Raw genomic sequence first — 24,859 nt, forward strand, 5'->3', positions numbered from 1 at the left:
TCTTTTCTTTCTTTTTATTCGTCCTTCTGCATATGAGGCTTGGCTGGAGAGACTCAAGGATGAAAAAGGAGCTGAAGCCGGGCCTGGTGGCACACACTTGTAATCCCAGCTACTCAGGAGACTGAGGCAGGAGGATCACTTAAACCCACGAATTCCAGGCTGCAGTGAGCCAGGATGGTGCCACTCCACTCCAGCCTGGATGACAGAGCAAGACTCTGTCTCAAAAACAAACACACACACACAAACATACTTAAAAAAACAAAAAAGAAGAAAAAGAACAAGGTGCTGAGAGTGAGAGACTTTTCCCTCAGGGACCTGTAACTCTGTTGGGAGATACAGACCCATGTAGTGTAGTGTGAATCACAGGTGCCCCTGTTGGGAGATACAGACCCATGTAGTGTAGTGTGAATCACAGGTGCCCCTGTTGGGAGATACAGTCCCATGTAGTGTAGTGTGAATCACAGGTGCCCCGTTGGGAGATACAGACCCATGTAGTGTAGTGTGAATCCCAGGTGCCCCTGTTGGGAGATACAGTCCCATGTAGTGTAGTGTGAATCACAGGTGCCCCGTTGGGAGATACAGACCCAGTGTGAATCCCAGGTGCCCCATTGTAGACCCATGTAGTGTAGTGTGAATCACAGGTGCCCCTGTTGGGAGATACAGACCCATGTAGTGTAGTGTGAATCACAGGTGCCCCGTTGGGAGATACAGACCCATGTAGTGTAGTGTGTAGTGTGAATCACAGGTGCCCCTGTTGGGAGATACAGTCCCATGTAGTGTAGTGTGAATCACAGGTGCCCCGTTGGGAGATACAGACCCATGTAGTGTAGTGTGAATCACAGGTGCCCCAGAGGACATCTGGTCAGGTTCACGTCACCTGGGAAGGGAGGAGGGCAGTGCGTTAGGAAAGGAATGCAGGTGGGCTTAGGATATCTCTGCTCTTTCTGAGCTCAGCTCAGTGACTCGGTCATCAGGGCAGGATGGCGGGGAGGATTAAGAGAAGAATGACTCAACTCTCCTCAAACCTTGGGGTCTTGGTTCCTCTATCACCATCTCCACCTGGATGGGAGTTTCACTGACATTGATGCCAGGTAGGCTGGTGACCTTAATGTGCATATTACTGAGCCACTGCCTGAAATCATGGAGGGAATCCTCTGATGGGAATCTGGGCACCACGAATAAAGCAGTCGCATCCCCAACTGCCTCTGGCCATCACAGTGTCCTCTTTAGCCCAATCTTAACTGTCCCTCCTCACCACCCTCCCTAGCTCCAGAAAGTGGCCCTTCTCAGGCCCAGAATGTCTTGACAAGGGATTTTTTTCCCATCTCCCTTTCCTCAGGGATGGCAGGCTGTCCTTAGGAGATGAGCTGCTGGTAATCAATGGTCATTTACTGGTCGGGCTCTCCCACGAGGAAGCAGTGGCCATTCTTCGCTCCGCCACGGGAATGGTGCAGCTGGTGGTGGCCAGTAAGGTAGGTCGTGTTTGTTTTTTGGTCCTCGTAATGGTGGCAGTGGTGAGTTGGGGTTGAGCCACACCTCCCATGCCACACACACACACAAACACACACGTGTGCACTTATACGTTTACCTTGGGCCATTGAAAAAGCCTTGCTTCCACAGGGCAACGCTATGTGGATTCCGTTAGCTGAAGGGCAGTTAGTTATTTGGCTTTCCTTAAGAAGTTTTTGTTTTTGTTTTTGTTTTTGTTTGAGACGGAGTTTCACTCTTGTTGCCTAGTCTGGAGTGCAATGGCGTGATCGCGGCTCACCGCAACCTCTACCTCCCAGGTTCAAGCAATTCTCCTGCCTCAGCCTCCCAAGTGGCTGGGATTATAGCCGCATGCCATCACACCCGGCAAATTTTGTATTTTTAGTAGAGACGGTGTTTCTCCATGTTGGTCAGGCTGGTCTCAAACTACTGACCTCAGGTGATCCACCCACCTCAGCCTCCCAAAGCGCTGGGATTATAGGCGTGCGCCACCATGCCTGGCCCTTTAAGAGTTTTTGTATGTATATGTTAGGGCAGGTGTTCCCAACCCCTGGGCTGTGGATGGGCACTGGTCCATGGCCTGTTAGGAGTTGGGCTATGCAGCAGTAGATGAGCGGCCTGTGAGTGAGCATTACCTCCTGAGAGCTCCGCCTCCTGTCAGATCAGCAGCGGCACTGGATCCTCATAGGAGCGCAAGCCCTGTTGTGAACTGCTCACGCAACGGATCTAGGTTGCACACTCCTTATGAGAATCTAATGCACGATCATGTGAAGTGGGACAGTTTAATCCCAAAACCATGCCCCTCGCCCCTACCATCCTTGGAAAAATTGTCTTCCATGAAACTGGTCCCTGGTGCCAAAAAAGGTTGGAGACTGCAGTGTTAGGGGATGGAAAGGAAAGAACAGATGGAAAGGAAAGAAAGAAAATGGTAGATGGAAGGAAGGACAATGTGGAGAGACTGGCGGCTCTTCCAGGAGGAGCTGGAGAGGAGACTTGGAAGCCTGGCAGCTGGAAAGGGAAGACAGGCTCAGGGGCCGCCGAGGGCAGCCCGTGGCTTCTGCTGTCACTTGTGGCCTCTGAGTGTTGGAGCTGGAGGAAGCATTGTGAATCCTGTTTGCCCAGCCAATTTACACATGAAGACGGTGAGGCAGAGCTTCCATGGCCGCTACCATCTTGCAGACGCCACCATGCCATCAGCAGCGCCAGGACCCAGGCCCTAATGCCCAGCCCAGTGTCTGTCCCCTGTCTCCCTGCCACCTCTTCTCCATGGGTCCTCCGCAGGTCCTGAAGCCCCAGGCAGGCCAGAGTTTCTTTTACCCCCACCCTAGAGTGCATTAATATAGTGTCCAGTTCTGGGCCCCAGCATCTCCTTAAAGCACTGGCTAAAGTCTGCAGGACTTCACAACTGTGGTGAGAAAGAGGAGGCGGTGACCTCTGGTGTGTCTGAGCTGTGGGCCGATGTGCTGTTGATGAGACTAGGGCAGAGTCTATGTGGCCTGGTGAGAAAGAGGAGGCGGTGACCTCTGGTGTGTCTGAGCTGTGGGCCGATGTGCTGGTGATGAGACTAGAGCAGAGTCTATGTGGCCTGGTGAGAAAGAGGAGGCGGTGACCTCTGGTGTGTCTGAGCTGTGGGCCGATGTGCTGTTGATGAGACTAGGGCAGAGTCTATGTGGCCTGGTGAGAAAGAGGAGGCGGTGACCTCCGGTGTGTCTGAGCTGTGGGCCGATGTGCTGGTGATGAGACTAGAGCAGAGTCTATGTGGCTGAGGAGGTGGTGAAGTGGAGCCATGAGGCTTTATTCCAATTCCAGCCAGGAAGGACGGGATGAGGCCACACCCTCTTAGCCCTGTGCAGCATGACGCTCTCGCTAATATGGGGAATCCTTTTTCCATTATCTCTGTTGTTCTTTCAAACCTGGCATCATAGGTCTCTTTATATTTTCCCACTTAAATTGCAAGATCGATTGCTGATTTTCAGAGTATTGAACAAATAGATTAGAAGAACATTTTGGGCTGTCCAAAAAATCTGCTTTCCTTTCTTTACACCTTTTACCCCAAACCCTTGACCTAGACTCTCAGACTTCCAAAGACAATCTATCTACAGAGCTCTGGTGAAGACCTGGCAGGAAGAGGGGGCATCTGAGACCCTGGAGGTAGGCGTTGAGACCACTGTCCATTCATAGGTCCTTTTCTCCCTTTCCAGAGATACCAAGGGACACCTTGGGGCCTTCTCTTGAGTCTATTGTGCTCCCTGCATGTCTTCACTCAGAGCGTCTGCCTGTGGGCTGTCTGTAGCCCCGCGCTGGAAATAGGGCAGCAGAACAAACCCGGGATTCTCTCTGTCAGCTGGTGAATTCCACAAGGAGGGAAATGCTGCAAGAGAAGGAGAAACAAGTTCCTCATTTTGCCAGATGAAGTGGGAGCCTGAAAGCATCTTTGGGTCTTATAAACACACACACACACCCCACACACACACACACCACACACACACCACAGACACACACACCACACACACACCACACACACACACAGAGGCATATGTCTGCAGAGAAAGTGTGTTTCATTTGCGCAGCCCACCTCCTCAAAATCGTGTGCTGAAGAACATGGGTCTCTGCATGAGCATTCTACCATGTACTACTAAACCTGCATTTCTTGTGCTGACTTCCTTCTCTTGTTCGTTTTTTTGTTTTCATTTTTGTTTTGTTTTTGTTTTTGTTTTTGAGACAGGGTCTCACTCCTGTTGCCCAGACTGGAGTGCAATGATATGATCTCGGCTTATTGCAACCTCTGCCTCCCGAGTTCAAGCGAGTCTTCTGCCTCAGCCTCGCAAGTAGCTGGGATTACAGGTGTCCATCACCATGCCTGGCCAATTTTCGTATTTTTAGTAGAGACAGGGTTTTGCCATGTTGGCCAGGCTGGTCTTGAACTCCTGACCTCAGGTGATCCACCTGCCTTGGCCTCCCAAAGTGCTGGGATTGCAGGCATGAGCAACCACATGCAGCCTCTCCTGCTAGTTTGGAAAATGGGGAAGGGGATGGCTTTTCTTTGTCAAGCCATTGTCCACAAACACAAAACAGAAGATTAAAAAAAAGGTGGCGGGCCACTCATGGGTAAAGCAAATAATGAAGGGGCTTTGAAAACTGGTTCCTCAATGATACCTGCTCCCTGTGAGACACACCGACTTAAAGGAAGAAAGCACGCTACGTGTAGTACCAGGTGCCATGTACGTGACTTAAAGGAAGAAAGCATGCTACATGTACCAGGTGCCATGTATGTGACTTAAAGGAAGAAAGCACGCTACATGTACCAGGTGCCATGTATGTGACTTAAAGGAAGAAAGCATGCTACATGTACCAGGTGCCATGTATGTGACTTAAAGGAAGAAAGCACGCTACATGTGCCAGGTGCCATGTATGTGACTTAAAGGAAGAAAGCACTCTACCATGTACACAGGGTGCCAGGTGCTTTTAGTTCTTTTTATTCAGTGAATGGTATTAAGTTCCAAGTGGTTGGACTGGGCATGGTGGCTCATGCCTGTAATCCCAGCACTTTGGGAGGCTGAGGAGAATTGCTTGAGCCTAGGAGTTTAAAACCAGCCTGGGCAAAATAGTGAGACCTCTTCTCTACAAAAAATAAAAATAGAAATAAAAAATTAGCCATGCATGGTTAGCACACACCTGTAGTCCATGCTACTTGGGAGGCTGAGGCAAGAAGATTGCTTGAGCTTAGGAGGTCAAGGCTGCAGTGAGCCATGGCCGTGCCACTACACTCCAGCCTGGGTGACAGAGCAAGACCGTGTCTCAAAAAACAAAAGCAAACCAATCCCAGTGGTTAATTACCTTGACCTGAGGTCACAGAATCGGGTTTTAGCCTGAGTCCACCAGACTTCAGAGTTCGTACGGTTTCTCATGCACCAAGCTGCTTTTATGTAAATAAAATATAAAGGAAACTAGAGCCAATGGTATAAGAAAAAGATAATGCATTCCTGCTAGAGGCTTTGACTTTTAGGGACACTTGCTTGCGTCCTCATGGGGCTGAGTGGCATTCCAGAGCCAAAGAATGGGTGTCTATCCAAGTTGTCAATCCATTGACCCTTGGGTATCTTCACCAAGCTGTGGTCCTAAAACTGACCCGGCCTCAGAGGAGTGAGGCCTTTCTCTTCTTCCGATACACTCCGTTTTACAATTAGGCAATAAACTGCTACAGCAGCTGCCTGCTGCTCCTAAACTTCATCTACACCATCCAAGGTCCTCATCCACATAGAAAAAAAAAAGATGGGAGCCTTCAGGAGCCTCTGCCATGTTTCTCTTCTTTATCCAACAAGAGCAAGTCATCCACAAGCTTCCTTGCTGTCTTCACACTTGAAGAGGGAGGGGAGAGCTTTTGATTTGCTGAATATAAAGAATAACTAAAATGTCAACTATTGTTATTATGGATAATGGTCACCTTGTTGCAAAGCTTTAAAGCATTGTTTTGGAAATACAGCAGTTACTTTCTTGTGGAGAGGATGGCTCATGTTTTCACACAAATAGATTGTTTGCTTATAGGAGTAGGAGCTTAGGACGTTTTTATTGACTGAATAAACTCAGAATATATAAGTTAGTTTTGATATTCCTGGAAGCAACATATAACAGTACAGATCTCTTGCTCACTTTTTTTGCTTTTTTCACACTTGGTTTTTATTAACAAGTAATATATATGTATTGTATCAAATGTAGACAACCCCAAAAATTACAGAGAAGAAGACGATGATGAAATTCTCGTAATACTACCAGTAGTACTTACTATCCATTAACTGGAGTGTCCTTCCAGCTGGGAACATGTGTATGTGTGTGTAACATGTACATACACATTTTCTGTAAAACAGAGTCAAATACAAGGAAACATCATATACCCTGGAGGCAGTCCTGCCTGGACTTAAATCGAGCACAGCCCTTTAAAAGCTGCGTGTCCTGGCCAAGGTGTTACCTCACCTAATTCTCCGTTTTCTTCCCTGTATAGTGAGAACCAGTAACTACCTCATGAGGATGATGTTAGGAGGATTAAATGAGATATCAAGGGAGCGGGCGCAGTGGCTCATGCCTGTAATCCTACCAATTTGGGAGGCCAAGGTGGGCGGATCTCTTGAGGTCAGGAGTTCGAGACCAGCCTGGCCAACATGGTGAAACCCCGTCTGTACTAAAAACACAAAAATTAGCCAGGCATGGTGGTGTGCACCTGTAATCCCAGCTACTAGGGAGGCTGAGGCAGGAGAATCGCTTGAACCCAGGAGGCAGAGGATGCAGTGAGCTGAGATCGTGTCACTGCACTCCAGCCTGGATGACAGAGTGAGACTCTGTTTGAAAAAAAAAAAAATAAAAGAGATATCAAGGGCCCTGAGCAGTGTAGCTGGTTATAGCAGGAACTGGAGAAATGTTTGCCTTATGGTTATCACATTTTATTACCTTTAGCTTATTACATACATTATTAATATCATAGTTATTACATATTACTTTAACCTGCTTTTTCACAGCATGCTGTAAGAATCCACATTAGGAAGTACAAATTTTTTTTTTTTTTTTTGAGACAGGGACTTGCATTTTTTGCCCAGGCTAGAATTGAGTGGTGCAGTCATAGCTCACTGCAACCTGGAACCCTGGGGTTCAAGTGATCCTTCCATCTTAGCCTTCCAAGTAACTGGGACTGCAGACATGTGCCACCCTACATGGTTACTGTTTGTTTGAGACGGATTTAAACAATTTTTTGTAGAGGCTGTCTCTCTCTGTGTTGCTCAGGCTGATCTCAAACTCCGCCCTCAAGCAATCTGCCTACCTAGGCCTCCCAAGGTACTGGGATTACAGGAATGAGCCACTGCCGGGCCCAGCACGTTTTTTTGTTTGTTTCTGAGACAGTCTCGTTCTGTCACCCAGGCTGGAGTGCGGTGGTACAATCTTGGCTCACTGCAACCTCTGCCTCCTAGGTGCAAGCTATTCTTCTGCCTTAGCCTCCTGAGTAGCTGGGACTATAGGCACGTGCCACTGCATCTAATTTTTGTATTTTTAGTACCAGGCTGGTCTTGAACTCTTGGCCTCAACTGATCCACCTGCCACAGCCTCCCAAAGAGCTGGGATTACAGGTATGAGCCACCACACCCAGCCTCAGCACCATTTTTAATGGCCGCAGAGTAGTCTGTCCTGTAGCTGCTATGCCTTTACTTGTCAGTTGAGATTTTAAAAAAAAGAAAAACTCTTTTCGGTTAATCTAGCAGAAGCAGAATTGACATCACAGAAGAGGATTGAACTCACTTTTTTTTTCCCTTCCCTTAGATAAGGCCTAACAATATAGTATTCACAATTACTGATCCAAAATGAATTATCTTCAGGTACTTCGAAGGTGGAACCAACATGAAACTAGCAACAAACATCACTGTCACTAGGTGCCGGCTTGCTAATATTTAGTAACATCCATTGTTTAAGATGGGTTTCATTCATTTATTTTTTTGTCCTCTTTTCTGTCAACCCTCAAGCCATGTGATTAAATATGATTAAGACTTTCTGTGTGTTTTCTTCCTTGTGGAAATGGCTGACGTGAAGGACTGAGGAGAGAACAGGTAGCTCTTTTTGCTCTCTTTCTAGAGCCATGGATTCGCTTTGCAGCCCCAGCCCCCTCCCTGGTCCCTGGCCCTCCTGTGCTGCAGCATTTCCCAGGAAGGCTCTGGCTCCTGTGTGGTCCCATTTGCAGCGAGGCCTTCATTGATCTCACCTGCATCTTACAGCCTACTCTAGCCTTACCTGTACATAAGGTCAAAGGGCTGTGTGTTGGCGATGCCCCCTTCAGAGTCTTATCCAAATGGAGTCTGGGCTGTGCGGTCCCTAATGCCTGTAATCCCAGCACTTTGGGAGGCTGAGATGGGAGGACTGCTTGAGGCCAGGAGTTCAAGACCAGCCTGGTCAACATAGCGAGACTACATCTGTATAAAATAATTATTATTATTAATAAATAAATGGAGTCTGATTCCATGTATTTTTGTTGACCTTTAAAAGTTGTTCAAGGACTGCCTTCATTGAAAAGACCTTATCTGACATTTTGATTCAACAATCTAATCTCTTTTTGTTTCTTTTTTTTTTTTTTTTTTTTGAGATGGAGTTTCGCTCTTGTTGCTCAGGCTGGAGTGTAGAGGCACAGTCTCAGCTCACTGCAACCTCCACCTTCCGGGTTCAAGGGATTCTTGTGCCTCAGTCCCCCAAGTAGCTGGGATTATAGGTGCCTGCCCATCACGCCTGGCTAATTTTTGTATTTTTAGTAGAGACAGGGTTTCACCATGTTGCCCAGGCTGGTCTTGAACTCCTGACCTCAGGTGATCCACCCACCTCAGCCTCCCAAAGTGCTAGGATTACAGGCGTGAGCCACCGTGCCCAGCCAGTCGAATCTCTTTCTAATGAGCATATGCTGGGGAAATGAGCACAGGAGCAGGGAGGAGAAGATCATGGATATGTGAGCTCTGGGCTAGGCCTGGGTACACAGCAGTGAATGGAAATGGTGTTAGGTGGGAGCAATTCTCAGACACACAGGGGGATAGACTAGTAGACACACTGCAAGGGGATGAAAGCAGTAGTCAAAGACTTGAGAGAAGAAAGGAGGGGCAAATGGAGTGGCTCCTGAGATGACCCAGGTGGGCTTTCAGAAGGAGAGGTGCTCCAGCCTTGCCCACATGGGCCTCAGTTGTGAAAGGAAGGGTGGTCCCAGCAGAGGGAGCTGCTGGCGGAAAAGGCAGTGGGCAAGGAGGAGTCCAAAAGGTTTGGAAGGCAGTATGGCTTCAGAGTGGGTTGATGGGGAGAGTCGGGGAAGGGGGGATGAGTTTGGAGAGCGGGACAGAAGCAGCTCTATAAGATGCTGATCTAGCCAGGCTCGGTGGCTCACACCTGTAATCCCAGCACTTCGGGAAGCCAAGGCAGGCAGATCACGAGGTCAGGAGTTCGAGACCAGCCTGGCCAACATAGTGAAACCCCGTCTCTACTAAAAATACAAAAATTAGCCAGGCATGGTGGCGTGTGCCTGTAGTCTCAGCTACTTGGGAGGCTGAGGCAGGAGAATAGCTTGAACCCGGGAGGTGGAGGTTGTGGTGAGCCGAGACTGTGCCACTGCACTCCAGCCTCGGCAACAGAGCGAGACTGTCTCAAAAAAAAAAAAATAAATAAAAGAAGGATGCTGACCTCTTCTTTACACAGCATCCTGAAAGCAGCCCAGGGGATGCTAGCAGAGGATGTTGGGCCAGGTGTGGTGACTCACTCCTGTAATCCCGGCACTTTGGGAAGCCAAGGCAGGAGAATGGCTTGAGCCCAGGAGTTCGAGACCAGCCTGGGTGACATAGTGAGACCTTGTCTCTACAAAAACTTTTTTTTAATTAGCCAGGCATGGTGGTGCATACCTGTAGTTCAGCTACTCAGGAGGCTGAGACAGGAGGACCACTTGAGCCCAGAGGTTTGAGGTTGCAGTGATTGCACCACTGAACTCAGCCTGGGTGACAGAACGAGATCTTGTCGATTAAAAAAAAAATAATTGTTTTATAAAGGGATCTTAAATTCAGGGAGCTTGGATTGCCCATAGAAACACTGAGCTAAAGGCTGGGTGTGGTGGCTCACACCTGTAATCCCATCACTTTGGGAGGCTGAGGCAGGTAGATCACTTGAGGTCAGGAGTTCGAGACCAGCCTGGCCAACATGGTGAAACCCTGTCACTACTAAAAATACAATGCCAGGTGTGGTGGCTCATGCCTGTATTCCCACCTACTTGGGAGGCCGATGCGGGAGAATCGCTTGAACCTGGGAGGCGGAGGTTGCAGTGAGCCGAGATCGCGCCATTGCACTCCAGCCTTGGCAACAGAGCAAGACTATCTCAAAAAGAAAAAAAAGAAAACAAAAAAAACAACAGCTAAGAATCACACATTCTCTGGGGGGAAAAATGGGTTTGGGTTTAAATTGGGTCCACACCCCTGACCTTTGAGGTAACCCTGCAGACAGAACATTTACTCCATGTGGTCTTTGGGTTGGGAGCATGTAGCCTGACTCTGCCAGGTTGCCTTCAAGAACTGCTTGGTTCTGGGGAGTGATTCATGGATGGGCCTTTAATTGTGTCCCCATAGGAAAACTCTGCGGAGGACCTCCTCAGGTTAACATCTAAGAGCTTGCCGGATCTGACCAGCTCGGTAGAAGACGTGTCCTCCTGGACTGATAACGAAGACCAGGAGGCAGACGGGGAGGAGGACGAAGGAACCGGCTCTTCTGTCCAGAGAGCAGTAAGTGGCTCTGTGCTCCTGGCTTTCTGTTGGAATTATGTTTTTCTTAAGTCCTGGGCGCCAGGACTAGGGGATAAATGCTTGAGATAGTATGATAGAGACCATGATGGGAAAAGACCGCAGTGCATTCTTTCTGTGTTTTTCTCAGAATCTCTGAGAATAATCTGTGAGGGCGATATTTTTCCTTTAAGGAAAAACATGAAATGGTAAACAAGATAAGCAACCCAGGAGGCCGGGCACGGTGGCTCACACCTGTAATGCCAGCACTTTGGGAGGGTGAGGCAGGTGGATCACCTGAGGTCAGGAGTTCAAGACCAGCCTGGCCAACATGATGAAACCTAGTCTCTACTAAAAATACAAAAATTAGCGGGGCATGGTGGTGCATGCCTGTAATTCCAGCTACTCAGGAGGCTGAGGCAAGAGATTCGTCTGAGCCCAGGAGGCAGAGGTTGCAGTGAGCCGAGATCTTGTCACTGCACTCAAGCCTGAGCTACAGAGCGTGACTCCATCTCAAAAAAAAAAAAAAAAAAAAAAAGAGAAAGCAACTGGATATTGAGTTCAGTGCATATATTAATTTCCAGAATGATTTATAATATATACAGTGATTTTGCTGCTATGCCTTGCTAGTGTGTTTGACAACTACTATTAGTGAATTTAAACTTGGATGGAGAGATTTCTGGTTCAAAGTGGAATGTTAAAATAACCCCAAAAGGCCAGGTGCTGTGGCTCATGCCTGTAATCCCAAAACCTTGGGAGGCCAAGGTGGGTGGACTGCTTGAGCTCAGGAGTCTGAGACCAGCCTGGCCAACATGACGACCCCATCTTTACAAAAAATACAAAAAAAAAAAAAAAATTAGCCAGGTGTGGTGGGCGTGCCTATAGTCCCAGTTACTCAGGAGGCTGAGGCAAGAGGATCACTTGAGCCCGAGAGGTCAAGCCTGCAGTGAGCTATGATCATGCCACTGCTCTCCAATCTGGGCTACAGAACAAGACCCTGTCTCAAAAAATAGTAATATAAGACTCTGTGATATCTTCTTTGTGTCCCAAATCTGAAAGATGTGTCATTTTTCGTGTGAACTCTTATTAGCCCTTGTTCCCCATCTAAACAGCTGTGGGGTGGGTGGACGCCCTCTCTCTGCCCCTTGGAGCCCCTTCCTCCTTCCTACTCCCCTGAACCTAGGCAGCATAGGTAAGCACTGGAAAATCAGCTTTGCTTACAGTAAGGCCTCAGAAGATGAAAAACGCATCTCATTTACCACAAAGCTACATTTAAACGGGGAAAGGTTGCTCTTTGTCTTCCTTTTTGTTCCTGGAAACCTAGGGCTACCAAGCATAGTTGTGTAGGTTGTGGACTGCACAAAGGTATCACTTGTAAGGGTGTACCATTCACATCATAAACATAAGCTTTTAGATTTATTATAACCGTTTTCTGAAGGATGGCAGTGTAGGGGCTCCCTGTGCTCTGTGCTGGCACGGCAGTTACCCTCTGCTCCTTGTTTTCCATGGTACAAGAAGGGAAATAATGTGGTGGTGCAACAGCAGACTTCAGCTCCAGCACGGCTCCAGCATTCCGACCTTTTCTTACTGTATATCCTTCACTAGCAGCTCTCTCGCCCAGGGGGTTCCTCATTGCTCTTGTCCCCTCCTGTTCCCACTGTCTGGAGGGCTCATCCCTGCTGGGCAGGATCTCATTGCTCAGCAGTTGTGCCTGGAGACATCTCAGCCAGCTTTCAGTGGAAAGCTGAGTCAGTCCCGGGTCTGCGGCGAGGACAGCCCTGCAGCACATCTGCACCCCCTCTGCTCAGCCTCCAAGCCACTGACGGACAGCTCTTTGTAGAGAGTTTACAAGCACACACATTTTTTTATTTTATTTTATTTTTTAGAGATGGAGTCTTACTCTGTCACCCAGACTGTAGTGCAGTGGTGTGATCTCGGCTCACTGAAAGCTCCACCTCCCGGGTTCTAGCAATTCTCCTGCCTCAGCCTCCCGAGTAGCTGGGACTACAGACGCACGCCACCGCGCTTGGCTAATTTTTTGTATTTTCATTAGTAGAAACTGGGTTTCACCGAGTTGCCCAGGCTGGTCTCGAACTCCTGAGCTCAGGCAATCCACCTGCCTTGGCCTCCCAAAGTGCTAGGATTACAGGCGTGAGCCACTGCACCTGGCCCCCAAAAATTTCTTAAGTCATACTCTTTTGCAAAAAAACTGCAAGGAATTATTTAATTGGGAACTTCGTATGCTAAATACTAGTATATGAAGCTCTAATAAATGACCTATCGCATATATTTTAAATATTACATGTTAAATAATGTATTTTTATTTAAATTATTATTTAAGCTTACAGTTTAAATGTATTATAATTCTGATGACTACATATAATTTAAATTATTATGCATAATTTATATGCATTTTTCTGAGTATAAAAGTAATGTTTTACTATGTAAATGTTTTTAACCAAAAAAAACCCAAAAAATCCTAAAGACAGAATAAATCACCAACAATCCTATATTCAAAGATAGCCATCTATAACATTTTGCTGTGGCTTTCTAATTTTTTTCGTTAAGCACATTTTTTTTTTTTTTTTTTTTTTTTTTTTTTTTTTTGAGGCAGAGTCTCGCTCTGTCGCCCAGGCTGGAGTGCAGTGGCCAGATCTCAGCTCACTGCAAGCTCCGCCTCCCAGTTTTACGCCATTCTCCTGGCTCAGCCTCCCGAGTAGCTGGGACTACAGGCGCCCGCCACCTCGCCTGGCTAGTTTTTTTGTATTTTTTAGTAGAGACGGGGTTTCACTGTGTTAGCCAGGATGGTCTCAATCTCCTGACCTCGTGATCCGCCCTCTCGGCCTCCCAAAGTGCTGGGATTACAGGCTTGAGCCATCGAGCCCGGCCGCACATTTGTATTTTTAATTGACCTTATATTAACGTACTTATGAAACTTGCTATGGTCTTAATGACATAATCATGAACGTATCCCTATGTTATTAAAGGGTCTTCTGAAATATGATTTATAATGGCTAATATTCCTTAACATAAAAGTGCCATAATCTGTTTCACCAATGTACTTCACATTTTATATTCAAATTTTTTGAAAATGTAATTTCGTATAGAACATCTTTGCTTCTATATCTCTGTGTTTTTTGTTTTTTTTTTTTACACATTTCCTTCCATGGCTTATAGCAGTAAAATTGCGTAGTCAAAGGTTTTTTTCTAGAGAGATTATAGTAATTTACACTTGTAGCATAGGCCAGTTCCCACCATCACCAAAAACATTATCTTTAGAAAAGTTTGCCAATTAATCACACATTGTTTTATGAGTTTATTACTGTAGTTTTTTCAAGGGAATTTCAATGCATTTTGTCATAACACTGGATTTGGGAAGCTCTGTGTTGCCTTTAAGGGGAAGCTAAGCCTCTCGGCAGTATTTCGCCACCAGTGTACCTGTTGTCCTGGCTCTATTTCTGGGTTTCTCTGTCATGTCACCAGAAGCTCTTAATACACTGATCCTAAGCCCATTATCTTCGATGGAGAAACCAGCACTGATCTTACTTTGACAGTTCTCTCTTCCTTGTGCACCAGACAGGACACCACCTCCACCTCCCTCCCCTTCCGCTCCCCTCACCCTGTCACAAGGCACTCACAGAGGAGGTGGAACAGCCGTCATGCCTGGCCATCACGGAAGCCTCAACACCCATCATTTCTCAGCCATCTCTTGAGCTCTCGCTTCAGCCCAGGGGAACCAGGCCTGAGACAGAGCCCTGCAGGGGGCAGGAAGTGTGGGCAGCTGGGAGAGGACATTTTCCAGGCTTCACAGTCTACCAGGGTCAGCCCTGCTGTGCCTTTTAAAAGTGCTGAACTACTGAAAAAACGTTCTTTCTTTTTTAGTTACATGTTCACAAGCCATGATTCTTCATTTCAGCATTTTTAAAAATGAAAGGACCACTTAAAGAAATGTGGTTCTGTGTTAATCAACTGAGTTACAAAAAGCCTTTTATTTCACAGATGATGATGATTAAACCTGCTGCCAAATTCTAGCCAGACATGGACCGTTTTTGCACCTGTATGTCGTGATGTGTTCCGAGCACTTAAGCTGAGCAAATGTAATACAAATGCTGAGGATCTGCCATGCATCCCCTTACGATTTATTTTTAATGGCTGCAATAAAGAGCAATGAGATTTTCCTCTCCGAAAGCTCCATCCATGCTTAGAATAAAACCATATGGTGAATATCAAGTTTGAGGAGTAGAAGCCAGTGAAAGAGAGAATGGGAACAGGATGGCGAAACCCAACAATAATTTGCATAATTGTCAGTCATCTCAGTGGGGTCTGGCTTCAGTGACAGGGCTCACTATCTGCCATTCACCCCCACTGTCACCACCACCACATCCAAGATTAAAGACTGCCAGTTTGGTCTCAGAAATATCAAAGTCTGGCCCTTCCCCCACGCTACCCGTGGCCCTGTTCTACCTGATTGGCTGTTCTTCCCTGAGTCTCTCCATTTTCTGCTCTGCAATGACAATTTCTTTTTTCTTTTTCTTTTCTTTCTTTCTTTTTTTTTTTTTTTTGAGATGGAGTCTCACTCTGTCGCCAGGCTGGAGTGCAGTGGCACAATCTTGGCTTACTGCAACCTCCACCTCCCGGGTTTAAGTGATTTTTCTGCCTCAGTCTCCTGAGTAGCTGGGACTACAGGGATGCGCCACCATGCCCAGCTAATTTTAGTATTTTTAGTAGAGATGGGGTTTCACCATGTTGGCCAGGATGGTCTCGATCTCTTTCTTTTCTTTTCTTTTCTTTTTTTAAGATGGAGTCTTGCTCTGTCGCTCAGGCTGGAGTGCAGTGGTGCAATCTCGGCTCACTGCAACCTTCACCTCCTGGGTTCAAGCAGTTCTCCTGCCTCAGCCTCCCAAGTAGCTGGACTACAGGCACCCACCACCACGCCCGGCTAATTTTTATATTTTTAGTAGAGATGGGATTTCACCATGTTGGCCAGGCTGGTCTCGAACTCCTGACCTCAGGTGATCTGCCCACCTCAGCCTCCCAAAGTGCTGGGATTACAGTCAGTAGCCACTGCACCTGGCTCGACAACTTCTTTTTTTCTAGAGAAAGGATCTTGCTCTGTCAGTACCCAGGCTGAAGTGCAGTGATGTGATCATAGCTCACTGTAACCTCAAACTCCTGGGCTCAAGCAATCCTCCCACCTCAGCCTCCTGAATAGCTGGGAGTACAGGTGCACGCCACCACGTCCTGCTAATTTTTTAAGTACGTTTTTTGTAGGGATGGGACGTTGCTATGTTGCCCAGCCTGGTTTCAAACTCCTAGCCTCAAGCAATCCTCCCACCTCGGCCTCCCAAATAGCTGGGATTACAGAAGTGAGCCACCTCACCTGGCCATGCACAGTGACAATATTTTAAATGAGAATCTGGCATGTCACTTAAATGTTTAAGGTCTCCAATAAAATGAGTGGCACATGCATTGTGATTATTGGCTGTTCAAAAAAAGTATGTGTTCTTTCTTAAGTGTAATTTCTTTGGAAAAGAAAAGAGATTTTTCGGGCCAGGCGCGGTGGCTCAAGCCTGTAATCCCAGCACTTTGGGAGGCCGAGACGGGCGGATCACGAGGTCAGGAGTTCGAGACCATCCTGGCTAACACGGTGAAACCCCGTCTCTACTAAAAAAATACAAAAAACTAGCCGGGCGAGGTGGTGGGCGCCTGTAGTCCTGGCTACTCGGGAGGCTGAGGCAAGAGAATGGCGTAAAAACCCGAGAGGCGGAGCTTGCAGTGAGCTGAGATCCGGCCACTGCACTCCACCCTGGGTGACATAGTGAGACTCCGTCTCAAAAAAAAAAAAAAAAAAAAAAAAAAAAGAAAAGAGATTTTTCGTAAGAAGAATCTTATGTTCTAGCCTTCTGAGAAACTTTTTTTAAAGTTTTTTTTTTAAGTTCTCTTTAATGAAAAGAAGAGGAAGAGTTTCAGTATAATAAGATGTGAAATGGGTGATACTTATTAAGTGATTGGAGCCTGTCTCCCTTTTTATATTTTTAACAAAGAAAAAAATGGAAGTAATGGTTGTCTTTGCCAAATCTGCAATTGTAAAGCTCAGCTCGGAAGAGTTTGTTTAGCACATCAATCAGGAGACCCGTATCCGGCTTCCTTTTCCATCAAGCGAATCAGTTCTAACATTTTTGGAATCACAAGTTTGGAAAAATCTTGGAGAACTTTTGGATGATTCAGGTTTTAGAAGGAATAAAGGACCTGTTTCTTACAAGGAAAGAAGAGCAAAGCAGGACCTTCCGATTCTGTGAGTCTGATAGGGGTGTTTGATTCTTTGTTGGTGGAACTGCCAGGGGTATGGGAACCTGAAAGCCAGTACCCTCGAGTGTAGATATGAGGCCCGTAGAAAGAAAGGAGAGGACCTCTTGTGTTTTATTTGGACTGAATAATTGATCAAATGTCTGCTCTAAATGTTTCCAAATGTGTCCGGGCAGTAAGGACTTCTGTGACAGCATCTGAATGTATCATTTTTGGTTGATTCATGGTGTCCTAGATGGGAAACTCTCTCTTGTTTCGGGGTTGACCTGGTTTTTTCTGGCAAATTGAACTTAGAGTCTAATACAAAGAACAATGAACACCAAGGATGTAAACCTGTGATTAGCATTAAAACAGAAAGACACAGAGTCTGACTGAAAGGCAGATCTTCAGACTAGAACTGTTCATGCTGAGAGACACCAGCACGGAGCTCTCTCTGCATCTGAAGGGAGCGCATGTTCTTCCCCTGAGGCCTTAAGGATAGAGGGTCACCACTTAGGCTGCTTCTGTGGTCAGTGTGGGCTGAGTCTAACAGTCTCTCTGAGCCTGTTAATGTCATCCTCCATGAGTGGAGGCTCCGTGGGGGCAGGGAGGTTTGCTCCTTGCGTCTCCCAGGTCCTCACTGTCACTCTGTATGTATGAGATAGATGGATGGATGGTTGGACAGATGTGCAGATGGGCAGATGGTTGTGTGCCCTCTCACCATCCCGTAATGCCCCCTGCATACCCCTCATTATAAGGTTTGGTCGCCTTCCACCATCTTCCCCAGCATACCATGAATTTAAAATGGCCTGGGCTGGGCACAGTGGCTCACACCTGTAACCCCAGCACTTTGGGAGGCCTAGGCAGATGGATCACTTGAGGTCAGAAGTTCGAGACCAGCCTGGCCAATATGGCCAAAACCCCATCTCTACTAAAAATACAAAAAACAAAAAAAATTGCGTGGTGTGGTGGCTCACACCTGTCATCCCATCTGCTAGGGAGACTGAGGCACAATAATCGCTTGAACCCCAGAGGCGGAGTTGGCAGTGAGCTGAGATGGTGCCACTGCACTCCAGTCTGGGTGACAGAGCCAGACTCTGTCTCAAAAAAATAAATAAGAAAAAAATAGTTTAAAATGGCCTTGGCACATAGTAGACATTTGTTTCTGTCCCCAGGTGAGAGAAAGTCTCTCTGCTCCTCCCTTCTGGGACTTTCTGTCTGGGATAAGAATAGCAGTGATTTAGACATCATTTTTTGAAATGTAACACTGGGAGAACACGGTGTCCCCTCCCTTAAAATACGATATTTGTAGTAGCATCTCATTAACAGATAAGTACAGATAAGTAGATTTCTTCCTTTTTGTTTGGTTAAGGTTAGAAACTTGCAAGCAGCTAGAGGGAATTTCGGACTTGGTTTTTAATGAATCAGCAGCAAAAACAAAGGATTAAACATCCCAGGGGGAGTTGGTGAAGAAATAAGTGGGATATAAATGAAAAGACCAAAAAGGCACCAGGGCAAAGAGCCCAGAACTGTTGAGTGTCAGAGATGTGGGTTGTGGTAAACAACCATAAAGTGTCAGAACTGCAGGGAACCTTGGGGAGTAACTGGTCCCAACCTCGCATTTTATAAGCTGGAGATCTACAGTGAGAAGGAAGACCACAGGGCTCCGCTGATAGCAAACTTGTTCCCCTGGAAAAGTCACATTCTAGCTCAAGGCAGCTGCGAGGGGAAAAAAAAGAACCAGGAAAAAGAGATGAATGCAGTGCAAAGAGTTCACAGACTTCACCGAAATGCGGAAGGATCACTGTTTTTGCAAAAGCATGAATGGGCGCAGGGAGCTTCCACACTCTTGCATCCGGCTCCTGCGCTCTGGAGAGGCCTCCTTGGCAGGTCTGAGCGGAGTAGGGCCCAGGAGCCTGTGTTTCTGGTGATTCTGATGCTCAGCGAGATTGTAAAAAGTGAAAGTGGCAAGGATTCTAAGAGTCTCCTGGCTAGGAGCTGGGCGATGCCCAGGGACCTCTGTGTGCATGGCATTGAGACAAGGGGAGGTTTTAGGCCCCCAGCTGTCTCCCTATTTTCCACAGTTCAGGGACAGAGGGAGTGAGGCCAAGGTGTTTGTGGTGCTCGTGGGAAACTTAGAAGCACAGATTCCCCCAGCCTGCTCCAGATCCTCATGAGCACAGACTGGCTTGCACATCATTGTTCTCGTTGCCTTCCCAGACACCAGTTCCTATTATATAGACCGGAGCTGCTGATGCAGAAACTGCCTCATTCTCGGCACCCGCAGCAGGCGGCCACACATGGCGATCCACAGCTCCCCGAGTTGTGCATTTTCTCCCCACTGCTCCAAACTGTCAACTTCTCTCTCTCCCCCGCCTCAGCCCGGGACTTCCCCAAGTAGGTCTCAGTTCACTTAGATGTTCCTTAAGCAACACTTCAGCTGGCACAGGACATAGAAAAGGTTGCTTGAAACTCAATGCCTTATGTCGGATTGCCAGAGCAAGATAGGAAAGACAAGACGGCAATGATTGCTGGTCTAAGAAAATAAGATTTACATTTGGGGGTGGTTTTTGTTTGGTTTGGTTTTATATTTAAGAAGATGAAATGATTATTTAAGTGGGTGGAGGAAGAAAGGAGATAAGAGTAATTATTTGGCTAAGATGAATTGCCTGGAAAACTGCTGAAGTTTGAATCAGGCTTACTCCCGTGGCACACTCTCAGGGCCTGTTCCAACTGGCTACCTGGCCTTGCTGCATTTTTATCTAAGCAGTTTGCAGTTCTCAAGGAGGTAAACAGCTCATGTCATTTGCATAGAAAAGCCTTTTTTTTTTTGGCAACAGGGTCTCACTCTGTTGCCCAGGCTAGAGTGCAGTGGCACAATTATGGCTCACTGCAGCCTTGACCTCCTGGGCTCAAGAGATCCTCCCACCTCAGCCTCCTGAGTAGCTAGGATTGTAGTTGCATGCCACCATGCCCGGCTAATTTCATCTTTGTATGTTTTGTAGAGACGGGGTCTCCCTGTGTTTTCTAGGTTGGTCTCGACCTCCTGGGCTCAAGCAATCCTCCCGTTTCGGCCTCCCAAAGTACTGGGATTACAGGCGTGAGCCACGTTGCCCAGCCAGGAAAGCAAATATTGTATTTCACATGGATCCTCAGAGAGCAGTGGTCTCCGTAATAGAATAGGCACACCCAGAGAAGCCAGATGATTTCTCGGGGTATGGGAGGAAAATATTAGAACATATGTAGGTCTTATCATGTTTTAGATTGTTTTGTTTTATGGTACATGCAGACATTAGTACAGTAGTATAGGTTTAGAATTTATGAATCTGTGTTAGGAGTGCTTGATGGCTTCCCGGCTTAGAAAGACTGACATCATAGCACAGAGCATTAGGAAATACAGTTAAAAAAATTTACTTAGTATGCAGTCAAATTTATTATCATTCTTTGGATTTGAAAAATTCTTTCAGATTTCAATGAAAATAAAATATGAATCATTGGAGCATATAATAAAGTTTCTTTGCCCTCAAGTTAATTTCTTTTATGAACATAATATGTAGAAGTCATGTAATGACTTTCTAACAGGAGGTAAGTTGCTTCCTGTCTTTGCACATTTCATTACAGTGTTCCAAGATGCCTTCTCACCCCCATTCCAAATTTTCCTCTTACTTGTAACACTGCTATTTAGTTAATTTCGGTTTATATGTCTTTAAGGGGCTTATGTCTGTGGTCCACACGTTGAAATGTAAAGTAGAATATACATATATATAATATATGTATATATATTTTTTTGAGACAGAGTCATCGTCTGTCATCCAGGCTGGAGTACAGTGGCACAATGTCAGCTCACTGCAACCTCTGCCTCCATGCCCGGCTAATTTTTGTATTTTTAGTGGAGACGAGGTTTCACCATGTTGGCCAAGCTGGTCTCAAACTCCTGACCTCATGTTCCGCCTGCGTCGGCCTCCCAAAGTGCTGGGATTACAGGCGTGAGTCACTGTACCCAGCCAAAATATAATATATTAAGACTCAAAGGAAGATGGCTGTTCAGAAATGAAACTGAAACATTTCTTCTGCCATAGACAAAACGAAGGCAATAACTACAGGAGGTGAAAACAGGGTAATGTGGCTCATTTTTGCACCATATATCTCAGGATAACTCTGTTTATGAGCTTCGCTGAGCCTTTAAGGTAACAAAAATCCTTGAGATGTATCTTCTGAGACTGTAATGTAGATAATGTTGCTGCATTATCAGAATCTTGCTCTTAAGAGGAAAAGGAGTTCCTCTCTTAGTTTCAATTTCAGTTATTGTGCTGGATTATAGGCAAATGACAAAATGATCTTTTTTTTTTTTTTTTTTTTTTTTTTTTTGGGAGACAGAGTCTTCACTGTCACCCAGGCTGGATGGAGTACGGTGACGGTGGCATGATCTTGGCTCACTACAACCTCTGCCTCCCAGGTTCAAGCGATTCTCTTGCCTCAGCCTCCCAAGTAACTGGGACTATAGGTGCACGCCACCACGCCTGGCTAGTTTTTTGTATTTTTAGTAGAAACAGTGTTTCACCATGTTGGCCAGGCTGGTCTCGAACTCCTAACCTCAAGTGATCTGCCCACCTCGGCCTCCCAAAGTACTGGGATTACAGGAGTGAGCCACTGCACCTGGCCAACAAAATGATCTTTGATGGGGTGGCGGGAGGGACCCACCTTACTTAAAGACTTCATGTGCATTGGAAGATTTGGAATTATTATTATTATTATTATTATTATTACATTTTCTTCTTTTTAGCCACATCTTATGCAACATGGTAGCACAAAGCCTGAGAAATAAAAACAAAGCAAAATACAAGAGGTCAGAAGTTCCCCTGTGGAATCCAGGGCAGAAATTTCACAAAGAGATGGAGTGATTTAGGACAAACTCCTCACCCCACCCCCTACTGTTACTGTTTGCTTGCCTTGATGTTTTTTGTTTGTTTGTTTGTTGTTGTTGTTGTTGTTGTTGAGACAGAGTCTCGCTCTGTCACCCAGGTTGGAGTGCTGTGGCATGATCTCGGCTCACTGCAACCTCTGCCTCCTGGGTTCAAGCGATTCTCATGTCTCAGCCTCCTGAATTCAAGCAATTCTCTTGCCTCAGCCTCCCGAGTAGCTGGGATTACAGGCGCCTGCCACCATGCCTGGGTAATTTTTATATTTTTTAGTGGAGATGGACTTTCACCATGTTGGCCAGGCTGGTCTTGAACTCCTGACCTCAAGTGATCCACCTGCCTCGACCTCCCCAAAGTGCTGGGATTATAGGCATGAGCCACCGCATCTGGTCTCCTCACAGAGACTTTCTAACTCCTCCAAACCTTCAGTCATCTCTCCTTTCTCTGATGGCCAGTTTTACCTGTTTCTCACATTTTAGCACTTAGAAAGCCAGCTCCTGGTTTGTAAATGGGCAGGTGTTTTCCAAAATTTGTTGGTAAAGCTTTTGTTTGGATATTCAAATTTATTTCCCCTTGAAGCAAATATATCTACTTAGTAAATATCTGTGGAATTATCTTTTAAGCTATGAGTAGCAAAAAGGTGGCCTTTGTGTCACCCACCTACCCCTCCTCTTTAGCTCTCGGGGCAGACATCTGGAATTCTTCCTAACACTGTTCCTGCTGATACCAGATACAACCGCAGTAGTTCATAACATGACCCTGCAGGTGCCCACAACCAAGCCATTGTACGAATCAATGCTGGGTGACGGCCAGGCTGACATCTCCGTCCACACTCCGAGCACTGTGCTGGGTGCTTCGGGGATACAGAGGTGGCAGACCCAGTTTTGTTTCTTCTCTCGTGCCATTTTTTATATTCCAAAATGAATTATGATTTTTTCTGTACTTTTTTCTTTTTTCTTTTCTTTTTTTTTTGCGGGGGGGGACGGAGTCTCACTGTTGAGCAGGCTGGAGTGCAATGGTGCGATCTGGGCTCACTGCAACCTCCACCTCCCAGGTTCAAGCAATTCTCCTGCCTCAGTCTCCCGAGTAGGTGGGACTACAGGCACATGCCACCACGTCCAGCTAATTTTTTTTTTTTTTTTTTTTGTATTTTAGTAGAGACGGGGTGTCACCATGTTGCCCAGCCTGATCTCGAACTCCTGAGCTCAGGCAATCCTCCTGCCTTGGCCTCCCAAAGTGCTGGGATTATAGGCATGAGCCCCCGCACCTGGCCATTTCTGTACTTTTCATATTCCCCTTTTCAGCATAATGAATCCTCAAGGAGTCATGTGCAATACTGACCTAGAGAAGAGATCTGATTCCTTCTGGGGATCAGCAGGGGTCAATGGATGGGTGGCATTTGACTATTCCATAGGACTTCCACAGGAACACCTGCAGAAACTGATGACGTTCTGGAACAGAAAAATAATGTACAGAAAAAGTATTTCCTCAAATAGGAAATTTCAAAGTCTATCCAGAGAGCCACAAAGCCTATGAAGCAAATGTTCAGCCCATGCTTCTAGTTTCAGACTGTGGAATTTTGACTTCTTTTACAAGGAAAGTGACTCACAAGATGGCTATTCAGTTGAGGGACAGGGTCAGAGTTTTTGAGATGACTCAAGCCGCGGGGCAGAGGAGGAGTGGGATTGGAGAAAGGCAGGATGGAGGTGGAGAGATGGATTTGGAGGCCCTTGCTCTACCTAGCCCCACTGCGAGGTAACCAGAGCCTGTGCTGCAGGAGTGATGGTCACGAGGATGGAGAGGCGGGAAGCCATGTGAGTGACAGGCAGTGGGAAGTCACCCGCCAGTCGGGGTGCTGACTTCTGGGAGCAAGGGCCTCTTGGCGTGAAGGGAGAGGATGAAAAGAGTTTCCTTCCCTTTTTTCCTGAAGGCGGGGCTGGCCCTATGCAATATTTTCAATGGGGTTCTATTTGCCTTTGAACCCTTGTGTCATCCCCTCCTGCTCACTTGATGCTGGCTGTCTTTACAGACCCCCTGGAGCCCAGAGCCCTCATCCTGGTCTGAACTCTCCACTGAAGTCCCCACCGTCTCCCCTCCCAGACAGCCTCTCCTTCCTCCTCCTCCGAGCCACATTCTCTCATTTCACCACCAACAACAACCCAAAAGACCAAAAAACAAACCAACCTCTTCCATTTTTCCAAGCAGTGTGTTTGTTAGGAAAGCAATCTGACCTAAAACCTATTTAAACAGTGGCAGGTGATCCTGGGACACTTAGCAAAGTATGTACATTTTTAAAAGTATCCTTACTACTTTAAAGAGTTTATCTGTATCATTTAAAAATGAAATTTAAAGATAAAATTACACAGAATCCTGGATGACAAAGTTGCTTTTAGAGGAAATACCGTGCTAGCTCCTTCCCTAAGATGTCGCTCCCTGTCACTTCCTTCCCTTCCACTTACTAAGTCATATTTCTGAAAATTCTCAAGTCTTCATAATGATTCTGGGTACAGATGGTAGTGGGGAGATGGGTAGGGCTAGAGTATGAACTATTCCGAGACAGTAGCCCCCCTTCTCCAGAGTTTTGCTTCTTGCAATTTCATTTATCCACAGTAAACCTCTATCAGAAAATATAAATCCAGAAACAAACAATTCATAAGTTTTAAATTGTGCGCCATTCTGACGAGAGTGGTGAAATCGCACGCTGTCCTGCTGTGTCCCGCCTGGGACGTGAATCACCCCTTCATCCAGTTTATCCACACTGTCTACACTCCCTGCCCGTTAGTCACTACGTAGCCAGCTCCATGACCAGATCAACTGTTGGGGTATCACGGTTCTTGTGATCAAGCAATTGTATTCTACTTCGTGATTGCCCCATAGTGCAAGCGGTGATGCTGGCAA

General features: G+C 46.5%; 2 protein-coding genes across 11 annotated transcripts in view; both read left to right on the forward strand.

The window, feature by feature from the left end:
• PDZD2 (PDZ domain containing 2) overlaps positions 1-24,859 on the forward strand; it is a 480,171-nt gene that overhangs the window by 369,806 nt on the left and 85,506 nt on the right. For all 3 annotated transcript variants that reach the window (XM_050793800.1, XM_050793801.1, XM_050793803.1), the window contains exons 5-6: positions 1,340-1,472; positions 10,608-10,760. In XM_050793800.1, the coding sequence (XP_050649757.1) occupies positions 1,340-1,472; positions 10,608-10,760 (286 nt within the window). The remainder of the gene's footprint in view (positions 1-1,339; positions 1,473-10,607; positions 10,761-24,859) is intronic.
• SUB1 (SUB1 regulator of transcription) overlaps positions 1-24,859 on the forward strand; it is a 731,929-nt gene that overhangs the window by 114,313 nt on the left and 592,757 nt on the right. The window contains exon 1 of one of the 8 annotated variants that reach the window (XM_050793887.1): positions 9,315-9,318. The exons of 6 other annotated variants lie outside the window; for them this stretch is intronic. The gene's annotated coding sequence lies outside the window, so the exon portion shown is untranslated. Of the gene's footprint in view, positions 1-9,314; positions 9,319-22,939; positions 22,944-24,859 lie in introns of those variants that run through there. One more of the 8 variants, XM_050793884.1, reaches the window with a different exon arrangement.

Source organism: Macaca thibetana, chromosome 6 (genome assembly GCF_024542745.1).
Source record: "Macaca thibetana thibetana isolate TM-01 chromosome 6, ASM2454274v1, whole genome shotgun sequence".
NCBI lineage: Eukaryota > Metazoa > Chordata > Mammalia > Primates > Cercopithecidae > Macaca > Macaca thibetana.